Source organism: Misgurnus anguillicaudatus, chromosome 21 (genome assembly GCF_027580225.2).
Source record: "Misgurnus anguillicaudatus chromosome 21, ASM2758022v2, whole genome shotgun sequence".
Classification (NCBI taxonomy): domain Eukaryota; kingdom Metazoa; phylum Chordata; class Actinopteri; order Cypriniformes; family Cobitidae; genus Misgurnus; species Misgurnus anguillicaudatus.
The window spans coordinates 30,029,118-30,045,830 of record NC_073357.2 but is presented as its reverse complement, the minus strand read 5'-3'; the positions used below and the strand labels follow the sequence as shown (position 1 = coordinate 30,045,830).

The 16,713-nt window shown below is 39.1% G+C and overlaps 2 protein-coding genes across 4 annotated transcripts; one reads left to right on the top strand and one right to left on the bottom strand.

Moving 5' to 3' along the window:
* Positions 1-1,702: 1,702 nt before the first annotated feature.
* On the bottom strand, positions 1,703-5,409 carry cyp2r1 (cytochrome P450, family 2, subfamily R, polypeptide 1). The gene is made up of 5 exons (XM_055201669.2): positions 4,987-5,409; positions 4,128-4,269; positions 3,098-3,727; positions 2,686-3,012; positions 1,703-2,593 (listed from the first exon to the last, which is right to left on the bottom strand). Exons 1-5 carry the CDS (start codon positions 5,224-5,226, stop codon positions 2,412-2,414), a joined length of 1,521 nt encoding a protein of 506 aa, XP_055057644.1. The 5' UTR covers positions 5,227-5,409; the 3' UTR covers positions 1,703-2,411.
* Positions 5,410-5,466: 57 nt separating this feature from the next.
* calca (calcitonin/calcitonin-related polypeptide, alpha) lies at positions 5,467-15,130 on the top strand. 3 transcript variants are annotated; one of them, XM_055201698.2, is made up of 6 exons: positions 5,467-5,601; positions 11,738-11,839; positions 12,456-12,547; positions 12,918-13,052; positions 14,192-14,362; positions 14,600-15,130. In XM_055201698.2, the coding sequence occupies exons 2-5, from the start codon at positions 11,837-11,839 to the stop codon at positions 14,349-14,351; spliced, it is 390 nt and encodes a 129-aa protein (XP_055057673.1). In that variant the 5' UTR covers positions 5,467-5,601; positions 11,738-11,836; the 3' UTR covers positions 14,352-14,362; positions 14,600-15,130. The 3 variants fall into 3 exon arrangements, with proteins under 3 accessions (XP_055057673.1, XP_055057656.1, XP_055057665.1); XM_055201681.2 differs by lacking the exons at positions 14,192-14,362; positions 14,600-15,130 and adding an exon at positions 13,558-14,138 and having other exon boundaries at positions 5,472-5,601; XM_055201690.2 differs by lacking the exons at positions 5,467-5,601; positions 14,192-14,362; positions 14,600-15,130 and adding an exon at positions 13,558-14,133 and having other exon boundaries at positions 11,821-11,959.
* Positions 15,131-16,713: the final 1,583 nt, after the last annotated feature.

Sequence of the window (16,713 nt, the reverse complement as noted above, 5' to 3'; positions counted from 1 at the left end):
TAAAATATTTAAAAAAACGTGGTGTTTTCCTTTAAAAGTATCCGTCCTTTGCTCTCAATTAACTTAATGATTAAAAAAAAACATTTGTTTCAGTGTATGCAACTCATCTATTAAAAAGCATCTGGAAAGAATTTCACTCGGTTTGCACAAAATGTTAACATCATGTCCACGCTTTAATATGCCTTTTTGTATTAAAAACCTTCCTAAAGGATGACCGTGTGTTCAACATGAACTTTCACCTATTTAGAAAAGTCCAGACAAGTGACTCCTGCTTGTGTTATTGGCATTATCTGGCTGAACTACTAAGCGTCGTCTAGCGTGTTAGTGTTTATGACGTCGCCCGTCACGGATGAAAGCCCAAGAGTCTCTTTGGAGGATTTGCCTGTAAGATGACAGTCAGCTGATGATGAATCCCCAAGTGTAGGGCAGAAGAAAGGCCAGCTTTATCTCTGCAGATGACAGCATCGCTGTGACAAGCTTCCCAAAGCAACAATGCTCCCAAACGTCACTTGCATTTTACATTTTCTGTCATGTGCAATTGGTGTCCATAAATTAAGTTTTTATCAAAATACGTTTGGGAGGAGCACGGTCATGTAATCCAACCAATCGGTATCTATATAAAAATATTTGCTTCACCTCTGTACCGTTTGCAACATCCGTCCTCAATCTCAGTTAGCCCCTTAAAATTCCAGTGTACCATGGGAGGGACACTGCATTATTTGACTCAAAAACAAAAAGCTAAACATGTCACATATTTTTGGAAAGCTGAAATTCTTGTGATTCGAATTATTTAAACCGTTTTATGATACAATCAACACAGCAGGGGCCTCATTTATAAAGCGTGCATACGCACAGATTTGATCGTAAAGTGTGCGTACGCAAAAATCCATGGCAAAGTCCATATGTGCACATCACATGTACGGACTTTTGCTTGTCCAATTGCTGCAGGTTTTTGGCAATATAAGCCATTCTTGCTGCTCAAAAATTTGTTTTAAACATTGATAAGAGCTCTTTTATATGTCTATGACATTGATTAGGCATCATTTAAAGGCGGAGGTCTGAAACTGCGCAGCTGCGCACAAGTTCAAGATCATTTGCGATTTATAAATTTCACATATTTCTGTGCGTAAGTTCAGTTTATGAATCACACATACGCATTTTTGATAAATGATCGTAAGATCAAATGTAGGATGGTTTCTACGCAGCATTTTATAAATGAGGCCCCAGGTACAAGTTGTGTCCTTTTTAGGCCTTTTTTAAAGCCTTTTTCAGGAATTTTAAGGGGTTAGTAGTACATCTATCTCAGTTGGGGGGGGGGGGTATTCTGGGTTTGGCCTAAAATTCTGAGCTCTGAGCCTTCGGACAGCACGCCAAATATGCTTTATTGTCATATTATCCTATTGATTACATGTTAATGCAAACTCATTATGTTAACAAAATAAATTCGGGAAAAACTGTTTTAAAGGGACTGCAGAAGGAAAATTAGTTGGGTTGTCAAAGTAAATAATTAAAAGGTTTATAGATTCCAAACTGTAAATTGACAGTTTTCCAGTCTCAGTTAATCTCTGGGATTTTATTGATACACATCCGTTTCAGGTTAGTTTATATGGCATATTCATTTTTTTTACAGATGAGGAAAAGGTTGCTTGAAGGCAGACAAAATCCAGCTCCCAAAGCTTAATGAGCAGAAACTTACACAGTAAAGCTTTATTTTGTTTTTATTTATACATGTACTTTACAAAATGTTCATGATTTTGTTTTATTATAACAAGTCTTTGCACAGAAAATAATATTTACAATGTATATCGGAGTCAAGCTTTTGCTGATAGCACCATTTTCTTCCACAGAAATATGACAAAGTCTCACATTTCCTGATAAACTTTCCACTGAGATAAACTAAGGACAAAGCATTGTTAGTTCAGTGCTGACTTATGGCATTAAACCAACGGGAGTCATAAGTGTTTCCAAAATGTTCTTGGAAAGGCAGCTGGAGGAATTCAAGGAATGTTGAATACGACGTGCCTCCAAACTGTTATAGAGGTTAACGCTGTCAATTATTGACGTAATACTTTACCTAGTATTGACGAGCACAATGTTCGGTTTGGCACATGGTACACGTCTTTCAATTCGCATTATGAAAGACACGCTACAGTACGATTTAATACTGCCATGTACGTTCTTGGCTCGGTACACAGACATGCACTGACTCATTTCCCCATACCATGTGTACTCTTTCACGCTCAGGCTGGGTTCTGTGAAACTACGGAGAACACATTCTGAGAATTGAATGAGCCAATATCAGAGGTCAGTGTTCCCTGCTGAAATCCTGACAGAATTTAAGACAGGGAATTTTACACTTCTAAGTAGTCTCCCCTGAGGCGAGCGCACGTGTGCCAGAGGCGGGTGAAGATTTACTGCTGTCTCCTGATGACACATATGGAGTACGGCCGAGGCTGCAGAGTCATGCCTAGTTTTGGGGTGAGACTTGGAATAAACCCTTCTGGGAACTGAAGGCGAAACCTCTGGAGTAATGTAGTGAAGAACAGGAACATCTCCAACCTTGCCAACTGCTCACCGAGACAGTGACGCTTGCCTAGAGAACATTTTAAAACAGATCAATATATTAGCTTCAAATAATTAATAAATAAATAAAAACTGCATTCACAATAAGTTACAATGGCCTACCTATTGAGAAGGGAAGAAATGCCTCATGCCTAACAAATTTCCCTTTATTATCAAGGAACCTCTCTGGGCAGAAGACAGATGGGTCACTCCAGTACTTCTCATCAAAATGCACTGAATACAAGTTAGTGATGACCATGGTGCCCTTAGGGATTGTGTAGCCACGCACCACTGCATCTTGAGAGGTAGCACGGAAGATACCCAGCGGCACGATATTGCAAAAGCGTAGGACTTCATGCACCACCGCTTCCACATACGGCATCTTGTGCCTGTCTTCAAAAGCAGGTGGCTTACCATTCAAGACACAATCGATCTCTCTTTGGACCTTATCTGCACGTAAAAAAAAGAGGCATACTACGATTAGTGATTTCAAATTAATAGGTTACGAACAAATGTGAAGTCACCAGGAACCAACCTTGTATGCTGGGATACAGAGCCATGTAGAGCATTGCCCAGCGCAGACAATTTGTGGTGGTCTCTGTGCCGGCAATGATGAGTTCCCCAACCGAGAAAATCAAATTCTCTTGAGAAAAAGATGTTGCTGTATCGTTGGTGCTCTGCTCCACCTCATCCAAGTAGGCGTCAATGTAATGTCGCGGTGACTGGGCGACTCTGTCTTTTGAGAAACGCTCAATGATTTGCAGAAGGAAGACGTATACCTCGCCGGCATTCCGAAAAAGCTTTTGGTGCTTCCCAAAGGGCAGGTACTCCATCCAGGGAAAGGCGTTGTACATGAACGCCCAACCGCTGGCTGCCAGCTCAACGTTCTCACTGAAGATCTCGATCATGTGCTGAAAATCGCCGTCGTCGTAAGTGAACCGCTGCCCGAAGATAATGTGGTTGGTGATGTTGGACACGGCATTGGTAATGAGATGCTTGGGGTTGAACGGTTTTCCTTTGTGCTGGTCAATGGCGTCTAAAAAAAACTGGCACTCCTCGGAAATCCGCTCAAACATCCGCTGCCCGCTGCCGAAGTAGCGGAAACAGTTCACAGCTAGCTTGTGGGTTTCGATCCAACCTCGACCGTATTTGCAGTTCAGAAGTCCTACACGTTGAAAAAACATTGCAGAAATAGCTTGGGTTAAATATAGAAACCTTCTGTTTAAACAAAGATGACTTGTCAAACAATAACCGTCATGATTTTAACCCAAAATTACAAGAACTGCAATACTAAGATAACCTCATGTGGGACTCTGTTCTTCTCTAATTATCCCCCCAGCTGTGACGCACACAGGTATCACTGTGCCAAAGATTCGTTCTCTGAATTACACAGTTGCAGATGACTGTGTTTAAAGGAGTGTCTCACATAATAACAAAGCTATCATTTCCTAACCTTTTTTCTATGAAAACTAAAATAAAATTATCCACTATAACTGTAGGCCAGCACTTGTGTGCTTCTTCCCAGTAAAAGCTTTGTGCCTGTGTCAACTCAACAGATCACTTACCTCCCATTTTGGTCATCTTCTGAAATAAAGGGAGTGATGGCCGGTCTGCAAAAACCTCACTTTGGTAATACAGGCACTCTTTAATGGCATCATAACCATTGAGAATAACAGTGGAGATTCCTCCCAAGTCGAGACTAAAAATCTGGAGGTAAATGGAAAATTCATGTAACTTATTCAGCATCTTTGCCAAACAGATTTCTACTAATGAACAGAGTATGATTTTATTGGCTACATTTCATGGTACAGTATATGAGCTGTGCTGACTCAGCATGTTCATACTGAAAAGCAGTGCTCTTTTGTTTCAAACAAACCCCGCCTACTCCTCGAGCACAACGCTCCGATTATTTAGGTATTCAGAGTGCGTCTTTTATAATGCATTATTATACACGACTAGCGTATGTGAAATACTCGATTCTGATTGGTCAGTCGCGACATTGCGAAGTCTGTTACCCCCTAAACAGCCGCAAAATCTGAACGGTTCATCCGGGTACTGCCAGTCATATGTTTTACAAATTTGAATGAGTTACAAATGAGCTTATAAAATGTCAATGCGTGTTCAGTTATTCACTTAATAAACGGAACAATAAACATCCAGCCTCGTTGGTGTACTAAACACCCTATCGGAGATATTGATTCATTGATTAATTAAAAAAATAATTATTAAAAGTTTGACGTTAACGACTAGCTCCACTTACACCTCAGAATAACTTTAAAAACACGGTAACAACACTGCAAGCAGATCACAATAATAAAACAAAAAGATTTGACATGCTATCTTACTGTGACGCGTTTTCTCACTTTATATGTTGCATATGTATAGTAAAAGAAAGAGAGCACTGGAAGTTAAGTGTATTCGTACCTGTCCGTGGATTTCACTCTGTCTCTTCATGTAGACGTGAGGCTCTGTGGCCAGTGACAATATATTCCCTATCATGGGTAAAGGTGTCGGTCCGGGGGGGAACCCTCGGGGTCTCCGCTGCTTTAGGAGCTGGCGAATCACCAGCAAAACGAAGAGTGTCGTGAACAAACTACACAAACAAAAGAGAGTTTGCTCCCAAGACAAACGGAGCAGAGATGGCACCCGATTAATCGAAACCATTTTAAAAGATTAAACTATGCGTTGTGAAAAGTTTCTGCCTCGGTTCTCTGTCAGAGGGAGCGCGCGAGAGAGAGAAGGAGAGAGCGAGAGAGTTGTAGGAGATCATCTTGCACATGTTGCTATTTATCTCCCGCCTCTTAGGGGCTATAGGCTAGACGGGAGGATGGAATTGCATTGTGTTTGATTTATTGGAGATAAGGTCGGAACGATTATTCGTGGGAATTCACAAGGATTTCTCTGAATCGGAGCTGCCGGCCGGCCGGTGACTGCAGCGTTTCGCAAAAGTTCTGCGATCACGCCCAACAATGGGCTACAAGCCAGCAGGGACGTTTGCAGCATTCAGCTGAAAGGAAAAGTTTGATTTCAAGGCTAAATGTAATGATATGCTTTTATTTTTACTTAAATCTATTTTACGTTTTGCGTAATGTTAATTTGATCATATTTCATCATATTTAAGAAAAAAAGTTTTTCCTGTTAATGTTTGTTCTGCAAAAGAAGAAGTCACTTACAATACTAAGAAGTTGCCAGATATTTGGCATCCAAGGTGAAAAAGAAATACACTTCTATAATGTACTTAAAGTGCTCTATTTTTGGCAGTCATTTTGTACTTAATATACTACAAATTATATAAATAAAAAAAATGTAAGTGTACTTATCTAAGCTATTTTGAGACACCATGAATATGAACTAAAATGTGCTAAAAATGTATTAACCCTCATAAGACCCTATTTTCCTATACATTATAGTCCTTTGGGGGTAAAAATTACCCCAGAGATTAAAAGAGTGATTACAAAAAATATATAAATTTTTAATGATACAAATAATATATCATTTTTTTCATTTACTTTCCATCTATACATTAATGCTGTGTTTTGGGAGATATGAAGTACTTTTAAACCCGTTTACCACTCAATTCCTCAACTACACCATTAGCTTGCCTGAAAAATATCACATTTTTAATGAAAAATTCACATAAATTATGATCTAAATTTGATTTGAATTGTTTTTAGATGTTGATCTAGATGTTATGTGTTGAATTCAGCCATTTGGTTACAGTTTTATGGTTACAGTTTAGGAAATAAATCACTTCAACCAGCAGAGGCCCATAGAGACCCATTCATTTCACTGAATGTGGCCAACTGCTCAACATCACCACTTTATTTATAAATTTTGTGAATTTATGTTTATTAAACATTAGAAAGGACATTAAAAATAAATATTATTTCAAATAGTATAATTTTTGTAGTTTTTGATGCATTTTGAAATTTGACAATGTAAGTGTGTGTGTGTGTGTGTGTGTGTGTGTGTGTGTACCTGGTAATTATCACGTTGTGGGGACCAATTGTCCCCACAAAGATAGGAACACCAGTGTTTTTGTGACCTTGTGGGGACATTTTGATGTCCCCATGAGGAAACAAGCTTATAAATCAAACAGAATTATGTTTATTGAAAATGTGAAGTAGCAGAAAGGTTTCTGTGATGGTTGGGGTTAGGGAATGGGGTAGGTAAGGGGAATAGAATATACAGTTTGTATGGTATAAAATGCATTACGCCTATGGAATGTCCCCACAAAACATTTGCATTTCCCATTCATTTCAATTGGGGTAATTTTTACCCCCAAAAGGACTAATTAAGTGAATTTTTACGCTTCTTTAGAACGACCGAATCAAGCCCAGTTTTTTATATGTATCTTGACAGATAATCTGGAAAAGTCACAAAATCTTATTCCACTGAGATAAAGGGAACCATGTTTTTAAACTAAAGAAAAGTGGCTTGAGGGCAGAATTGACCCCAAGGGTCTTACTAGGGTTAAAAATGTATTTAGGTACCACTTGTAGTAAAACCTGAACCCATTTTTGTATGAAAGATCAACTTAAATGTCAACTTAATATTTTTTTAAATACAGAGATAGTATGTGAAAAGCGCATTTTAGTTCATATTCATGGTGTCTCAAAATAGCACAAATAAGTACACAATAGAGGTGGTTTCCCGGACAGGAATTAGTCCTAGACTAAAATAATTGTAAGTGGCCTTTGTTTTGCTTCAAAATGTACACAAGTAATGTTTTATATGTCCTAATTTCCTAATTAAACTAAGGCCTAGTCCTGGCTTAAAGAGCACCTATTTCATTGATAAAAAACAATGTTATTTTGTGTATTTGGTATAATGTGTTTGCGTGGTTTATGGTTAAAAAACACATTATTTTCCACATACCGTACATTTTTGTAGCTCCAAATTTCACTCCCTGAAACACATGGATTTGAAAAACTCTGTGTCCCTGATTGGCCAACTAATCTGTACGTTGTGATTGGTCTGAATACCTCTGACATCAGCCAGAAATGTGATGCTCCTTACCATGTTTGAAAGATTCACGCACAATGCAATGCTAACAGGAGTTAACTAATGGCGCTTTTCCATTGCATAGTACCCCACGGTTTGGTTTAGTTTGGGTCGGGTCAGCTTACTTTTGGGAGCTTTTCCATTGGGATCACTTCTTAGTACCCGATACTTTTTTTCGTACCACCTCGGTTGGGGTTCCAAGCGACCCGAGCTGATACCAAATGTGACGCGTAAACACTGTAGATCACTGATTGGTCTGAGAGAATCGTCATCGGCGTCATCCTATTATGTAAAATATTAGCTTTAGCTTACTGCTAGCTTGCGCTGTCTCGAGCAAACATGTTGTCATCTGTGCTCTGCTATAAGTTTTCCAAACACCCTTTTAGCGATGAAAAACATCCACAGGTTGTGAATCAGTAACACATAACAGTTTTTTTCCAAACTTGCAGTTTGTGGCGGCACATTCGCAACGTGCACGTCAGTATTATTTATGCTTTGATGCAACTTCATTGAGGCTCAGCGGAGCGCCGTCAACTGACGCCACGGGTGTTTGAACAGAAACTGTCATGTGATACAGAGGTAGTTATAAACGCGATGTGCAAACATCTGTTTGTGGTGGCCAATTTTAATTTTGTGGCGGACTGATAAATAAATTAATGTATGGGAATGTACAAGGACGCTCTCACTTGTATGATGTCACAGCCGTATGCAGCGCAAATATAACGACACGCCTATAATCCCTCCCACTGCGAAGTGATACTAAACTCAATGGAAAAGCTAACCAAGCCAAAGTGAGGTGAGCTGTCCGGACCCAAACTAAACTAAACCGTGGGGTACTATGCAATGGAAAAGCGCCATTACAGGCTGTGAGTCCGAAGCGGGAGGAATTATGATAATGTCGGTCTTTTCTTCATCTCCAATGCCAGGAAGGAAACTGTTGCCTACAATCCATGTGTTTGTTATAGTAGAAGAAAAGAGATTTACATTGGAGATGATAACTAGTGTCAACATTTACTTTGGAGTTTGTACCTTCTACCATATTGTTAACATGTACAAACTTATACACTAAAGGAAATTTATGAATCGGATCCCCATCCAGGAACCCACCCCTTAGATAAATTTAAGAACATCTTAAAATTACTAAAAATATTTTTAGTAGCTATAGTAAGTACAAAATTAGTGTGTGAAAATAAAGCACTTTAAGTACATAATGGAAGTTTACTACTTTTTCACCTGGGGTTTTAAGATTGAGGTTAATTGTAGGTTATAAAAAAAGCATTTAGAATAGACAGCCCAGGCCATTACTTTTTACTGTCATTCATTGATCCGTGTTGATAAGACAGACAGACAGACAGACAGACAGACAGACAGTGCATTTGCAAATAAGCAAAATAAGTGTTCCCTGCGAGTTGTGCTATAAACTTTGACCTTATGATTTAAAACACCCCTCCACTCCTGCCTAAAAGAAAAGGAACAGCATTCCTATAGACTATTCCAATTACCACTGTAAAAAATTTGTTAAAGTGTAGTCAGAATTTAAAATTGAATGTATGTTAATGTTAAATGACTTGAGCAGCCAATTGGATTAAACTTCAAAATTGATGGCAGCTAAAATATTTTTACAATGCAGTGACACCATGAAGATCTCAATGCATTTATCAAGTCACTATGTGGCATCCATATGTTTCATTAATACGCTTATATAAATTATTAAATCCTTTTTTTCTGCAGTGCTGAAAACACATAAAGCTATTCCAGCATGCCTACAAAGACTCCAATGGATATTAACAGTGGCACATCAGATTTATTTGTAAATCTTTTATCTTCATCATTGAAGAGCAGCTCAGAGCGTGCCTGAAGAGTCACATAACCCTTTTATCTTAACTGCTACCTATAAAAATTGCATGAGCTTACATTTAGTAACGATACATTGTGGGAAACGCTGCCCTGAGAGTGCAATAGCTTTAAAGAGGAAAATCAAGCAGATGTCTTTGCGCAACCTCTTTATGCTTTTATTTCACTTTTAATGGATGTGTGACTGGTAGTATCCAGTAACTAATCACTCACTAAATCAACCAGTTGCTAGTTCGAATGCAACAAGATAATGATACTTCATGCCACAGTGTCTTGGGCTTTATTATCTATTGTTGAGAGTTCACTGAGCCTTTCAGTTGGTATGGATAGATAAACCCAACAGGTCTCAGAGGATCCGGTTAAAGATTGCAGTGTTTGTGATATATAATGAGGACATCTACAACATTCAATATCTCCTGCCACTGGAAACACGTTATATTATTGATTTAGTAGCATAGATTTATCAATAAACATATGTGAGATCTCACAGCAGCAACGGCACATTATAAAAGTATTACTTTACTCCATCGAAGGATGAGGTAATGGAGGCTACCTCGTTTCAGAAATGGCTTTATATCTCACACACCCCGCCTTAAGCAGTTTCGAATGGATCCAGCTAAAGGTATCTCAGTCTTTTTGTTAGTTCTTGGTGACTTCTTGGTAGCATGCCAGTCCGAGTCAGATAATGCCATCGGTTTTTAATGTTGTCTAAATAAAGGCATGGCGTGTGATCAGTAAAGCACGCAGACAAGATTACATTGAGCTCTAACTTGCTACGGAGGGTTGATTGATGAGCAACACTCAGTGATTAAATCTCATTTCCTTAATGTCTAAGGATGAACTGCGCTGGCTCCTCGCTGACCATTTAGTGCTACTTTGTGTCTCCGAGAGGGTTATGAATTGTGTTTAGTTTTCCTCTCAGACCCATTACAAATCTCGCTTAATCCCTGTTCACTTCCATCCGCAGGTGTTCAAACAGTCATGTCATCCGTGAAAGCTTCAGACATTTTTTTTTGTGTCAGAGGCCATGATAGCAGGTGCGGTCACTGCTCACCGTACGAATTTGTGAGTTTGACACGTGACTTAAGCAGGTTTATAGGTGCATACTTATCAAAAAGGGCATCGTGCTACGCTTTGAACAAAATGATTATCTGTCGTTCGAAATAACTTACAGAGCGAGTGATGTTAAAGCATGACCAAATCTGAAAGGTTACTGTATCGACTAAAAGTTTCATGCGGGAGAAACTCTCCGGCTTACTTTGTTTGCTTACTCACTGATCTATGGACGTGGTAAGTGTTCCACTAACGGAAATGACCCTTCATTAGACTCGAGGAGTCCATCACGCGCGCGAGTGAAGTTCGCGTCACATATAGCAGAGCCGAGCGGGGGTCCCTCGTCCTGTCACATCGCCCAGATTTACTGATTCTGTCTCTGGCGTGGCTTTGGGTTCGATAGCACTAAAAGGCTCATCCAGACTAATGGGGTTCCTATGTGACGCAAACACAGTCTCTCGGTGGAAATGGTTTATTAGGCCTTAGCCAATAAAGAAGAGGAGGCAGTTGATGCCTCGAGACAAAGAGTTTAGTAATTGGGACTGAGATGGAAAGCTTGTTATGGTCAAAACCTCTTTGATTCGGATGAGAGGCGCATCATCACAGGAAACCCAAATAAGGAAAAGAGCAACGCTACCATCGATCATGCGCATTATCTCACAGTGAAAATGGTATCCGAGCATGTTCCCAGCTTTTAAACTGTGACTACACTAAGATAACCCATCAGCATATGTCTTGCACATAATATGAAATAGATTTACGAAAATGTCACACAGAAGCAGCATCCAGCCTTGTCCTGTTTCCTCCTCACTCATTCACAATATGTTTTATTCATTATATATTAATGCCAGCAGTGTGTGTGTGCGTGTGAGAGCTTTAAACCCATAGTTTCCTGAACAATTTATAAAAAATATATAATTCAAGCATATTATATATACACGTGTAATTTCACAAAGACATAGGTTATAAAAATGACTCAAAATAAATGTATAAATATCTGCTCGTTGATTGTAAGAGGATGCCAACAGCTCTTGAAGGAGTTTTAAGATTGGTTATTTTGTAGCAAAAATCGATACGACGATATAAAAAGATCCTACACACTTACTTTTAACAGTTTCCCCTGATAAATGAGTTTCGTACTATTTAAATTTAGTTCCAAACGATATTGAATTTTGCTGATCACCGGTGAATTTTTGTGAATGGAGCAGTTCGTGATTGAAGAATGACGTCATTGGTCTGACACACTCTCTTTATCATTTTCCAGACGCAGAGAAGAATCCGATTGGTTGGCCGAGGTCGCAGAGAGCTCCGGTTGGCTGTCGGGGAATCATTAAACACCCACACTGTCAATAGTGAGACTCACATGGTGGGTATATAGGCAGGTGTAGTTTAGCTTGATGCAACAGACTCAACATTTCATCAAGTTGATATATACTCTCTATTTTGGAACAACTCTTTTCTATCGCACGAAGCCTAACATCTTAAGGTAAGTCGAATCTTGAATTGATGGTGTACTTTTTACAAATCTCAAAAAGGTGTGTGTGAAATGACATTAAACATGAAAAAAAAAACACTTAATGGTAACCACTTTTGCTCTGTACTAGTTGCATGCTCTGTGGATGTTTCAAGGGGAATCGGACAGCTCCCTATTGCCCTGGCTGTGGGTGCAGAGAGAGCATCTCATTATACTAATGCACAGGATCTTGCTGGAAGGGAAATCAGGAGACTAATATCTTTATTGCTGCTGTTAGAGCACAGAGCATGACAGTAGATGTCACAAACTCCCATTCGCTTGCCGCACACAAGAGAATGCGCTTTTTAAATAATAACTTTCTGTGCGTGTCTTAGTCAACTGGTGTGCGAGTGAGATGGATAAAGAAGTAATTAAACCCGTTGGGGGAACATTTTTTACAGTTGACCATGACATGTCTTTTTGTCCAACTGGACTGAATGCAATCTAATGGCAGAATGTCTTGCTACAGGAGACCATGGTTATGTTGAAGATCTCCGCTTTCCTTGTTGCCTATGCTCTGATTATTTGCCAGACGTACAGCTCGAACGCAGCTCCTGCCAGGTGAGGTACAATTCTTTAAAAAAAAGTATTGCTTTTAATGATTATTTTTGCTTTGTGCTTTGTTCAAGTCATTTGGACGGAGACTATAGAGCATATGTTTTCATTAAAGGTTGCGGCATCATGGACTATCAGTCTTTTGATTACATCAGATGAATCCCGGCCAAACCCACTCTGCTTACGGCAGTATTGATCGGTGATAAATCTTAACTTGGCAACGGGACAGCTTTTAAGTGGCATACTCTTAGCAGATTGTTTTGATTATGTTTAGGATTTGGTGGAGCAAGCAAAAAGTGCTTTTATCGTAGGAAAAATACGAACCGTTTGTATGGCGCAGGGAGACGTATATTAATCTAAAGATGCTGGGTTGCAGGCCTGCATTGGAAGCCACACAAGATCGAGCTACACTTACCGACTACGAAGCCAGACGATTGCTTAACGCGATTGTCAAAGAATTTGTGCAAATGACCGCAGAGGACATGGAGCAACAATCTACTGAAGAAAACAGGTAAAAACTATCCTTTGGGATCTTTTAAAAAGCAATCTGTTGAGATATTCAGCAAATCTGCACTGATTTGTTTCTCTCACATTCAAGAAAATAAGCCTGAAATGCCGAGCGTTAATGTCGACCGTAATTATACTTGTTTTATGTGACAGGTATGTGATAAAGTTCTTTAGATAGGAATCTAGTTCTCTGCCAAGCTTACTCTGCATGAAATGTTATTTACCATTTCCAGTTTATGAGAGATTGGCCATTTGTAAATGCCTGTTTGCTCTTAATGCATGATGAGAGAGAGAGAGAGAGAGTATATTAAATGGCATGGACGAATGCATGATCTACAAACATCCTCATCAAACCATTAAAGTAAAAATGTAAAAGTGAATGGAAAAAAAGCATGATTTGTTGTATAGAGCGTAACGGCATCATGTCAACATGCATCCTGTCATTCATCTCTATTCGTGCATGCCTAAATGTCTATGAGTTTTTCTGCATGTGGTCTCTTTCCTCACAGCATGGGTAGACCGGTGTCCAAGCGCTGCTCCAGCCTCAGCACCTGTGTGCTGGGAAAACTGTCCCAAGAGCTGCACAAGCTGCAGACGTATCCACGCACCAACGTAGGAGCCGGTACACCGGGCAAGAAGCGCAGCCTGGAAGACACCGACGCGTTCGGTGGATACGGAGAGGCAGCCGATCGTATCTAATCGACAGCGACTGCATCCCAATGCTTGGCCCTGATATGCGAGTGCATGCGGACGTTTGCTTGCCTGATTGACTTGAACGAACATTTTTTTCTACTTTCTTTGGCAGAGTAACAAATCTCATTTCACACAGTCACTGGATCTATTCAGCTAATATATGCGATTCGTGAAATCAGGGAGCTCTCATTGGTAGACAAGCGTTTTTAACCCACAGTTTGATTTGATTTAGCTTTTGATCTAATAAAGCTATTTTTAGAATGAGATTGTTTGTATTCAGATTCATTTAAATGTAATCAGGCTTAAGTTCCCATTTAGGTAAGAAATATTACTGCAGCCATTTTACCAATTACATTTGCATAAATGGATCAATCATAAAACTTTGAAAATTAATTTGATTAAGCTTTATTTCCTTATAAATAAATCCTGATAATATTTTCTTTTTTTTAGTGTTACGACGCAGAAGAGGGCTTGTAACACAGCCACGTGTGTGACCCATCGCCTGGCAGATTTTCTGAGTCGCTCCGGGGGGATCGGAAGCAGCAAATTCGTCCCCACCAATGTGGGCTCCCAGGCATTCGGCCGACGAAGGAGGCTCATTCAGGAGTAGGCCCACACGGGGTACGTGCATGAACCTCTTTGAATAGCTCTGCCCTCCTATCAGGTGTCAGATTCAGCTCATTATTTTTATGTGACCCGCAATCGAGATTATATTGCATGACTATAATAATTACATGACTAAGTTGTTAAACCAGAATTACATTAGAATGATGTAAATGTCACAGAATATGATCCCAGTAATGTACAAGGATATGATTATAGATGTGATCATTCATGCTAACGAATATATTTTGACAGGTCACCACATCCACAATTCTTCTTTGATCGCAGTCAATTAAAGAGAAAGCATCATGTCCACATCAAGAACTCTGGGAATGGAAACGCATCACCGTCATCAGAATCAACTCCAGCTGATCCGGCCAGACATTAAAACTGCTTATTTATTTGCTCTTCGACAAAACGAAAAAGAAAAGAGAGGCGAACAGTAACCATAATCATTTTTCTACTCATTTGGGATATGAGGAAGAGCATCGCTTCATTCTTTCTTCTCTGCAGAGAGCACATTCAGTTAGTATGTACAGTCTGGTTTGGCCCATGCTCCTCTAATGTGTGTCTCAGCACAATAGGGTATTTTGGGATCATATTAAAGCAGCGCCTTATAAAAAAGGCTTCCCTGAATATGGACGTGTCTTGTGCCTTGATGTAACACACTTTACATGCCGCTGTTGTACAGTATGTTTAAATGAAAGGAGGGAGGTACTACCACTGAATTACAAATTGTAACAATTGTGAATTTGAGCAAGATTAAAATGTATTTTAGATACATAAGGTTTGGGGTACTTGATTTATTGACTGACTGGTTGTATTAGTAATTGGTCTTACGCACGCCCCCCCCACGCACGTTGCATTTTTGATACAATCATTCAATTAAAAAACAACCATAAATAAATATTTTACAGTTGTGATTGTCCCGTTGTTCACATGTCTATTTAATAGGTCAGAAATGATCTGCTTCTGTTTCATATATTAAAATATATTGCTTTATTATATGACATATAAAATGCCTCCCAGCATCTATCCTTAAAAATCAACTTTTCTGTCATAAAGACAATTTGATGAAAACAGTGGCGTATCCAAACAAAAGCCAATCTGTAAAACCTGATCAAAATCGTATTTTTTTTTATTAGACTATAGACAGTTTCAGCAGTAACAACATAAACAAGCGGCTTTCGTGGTCTTCACGTAACTTCCGGCAAACTCCGCTAAGAATAAATAAAAACAAAGTCCTTTTAAAGTAGTTTATTTATATAACAAGCAAAATAAACAACACATAGATTATCTAGGAAAGCAAAACATGTGTTATTTGCGACAAGGTATTTAAGTGTTCAGTTTAGCAACTAGAACAATAAACAAACAGAAACCGGAAGTAAAGTTCTGACCAAACGTGTATCGCGTCACCGCATGATGAAACAGTCTATAGTACCATACTGTAGATGCCCATTTAAGGTACACTCTTAAAAGTTTGGAGTGATGCCATTGACGAATCTTAATTATAATCTAAAAAACCTTTGTTAACTACAAAGAAGCTTTTTGAAGCAGAAAGGTTCTTCAGATGTTAAAGGTTCTTTATGGAACCATTCAGCCAAAAATGATTGCACCGTGAACCACCTATATTTTTAAAAGTGCTATGCATGGTCGCATTTATTTTCAGCCTCACAATCACTTTATATCCATGATTTGTTCTTATTGGGTCCTCTGAGCATATTACACTGACAGCAGCCATTCTGTAGAAATCCTCCTGGGAGCCGTTTGTCATGATAATGTTTTTCACTGGCTAATTGTCAAGCTGGTCTTTAACTTTTTACGGTTACAGCCCATGGGAACTTATTTACTGTCAAATCAATTTCCTAAAACACAACTACAACAGTCAGGCGTATAACGTAGATACAGCACAGTGACACGTAACGTCTTATTAGAAGGAATTGACTCACTGTGATCTTATACAATTCGGAAAATCGGATCTCGGATGGTTTAAATAATGTACATTTTCATCTGCAATTCAAATAAACGAATGACGAAAAGTCATTAAGATTTGATGGGCTTCTAAATGAGAATAAAATCTGAATGATTCATTTTCATTCATATAATATCATAAATGGGTCTAATCACTGAAACCACTCATCCAAGTTCCTTCTGAACAATTCTAAAAGTGCTTTCTTGTGTCCTTACACGGTTCAAATGGATCTCATCCAGTTAGATGCTTTGTTAATTAACCTCTATGCCCTCGTGGTAGTAGTGAGCCATTTCATATTACGGTGCCCTCCTCCACCTTTACTAATAAGGAGAGATTGTAAGTTCTTAGTGCCAGCCGGTCAATTAATCTTTACCTGCAAACTTTAACAATACATTAC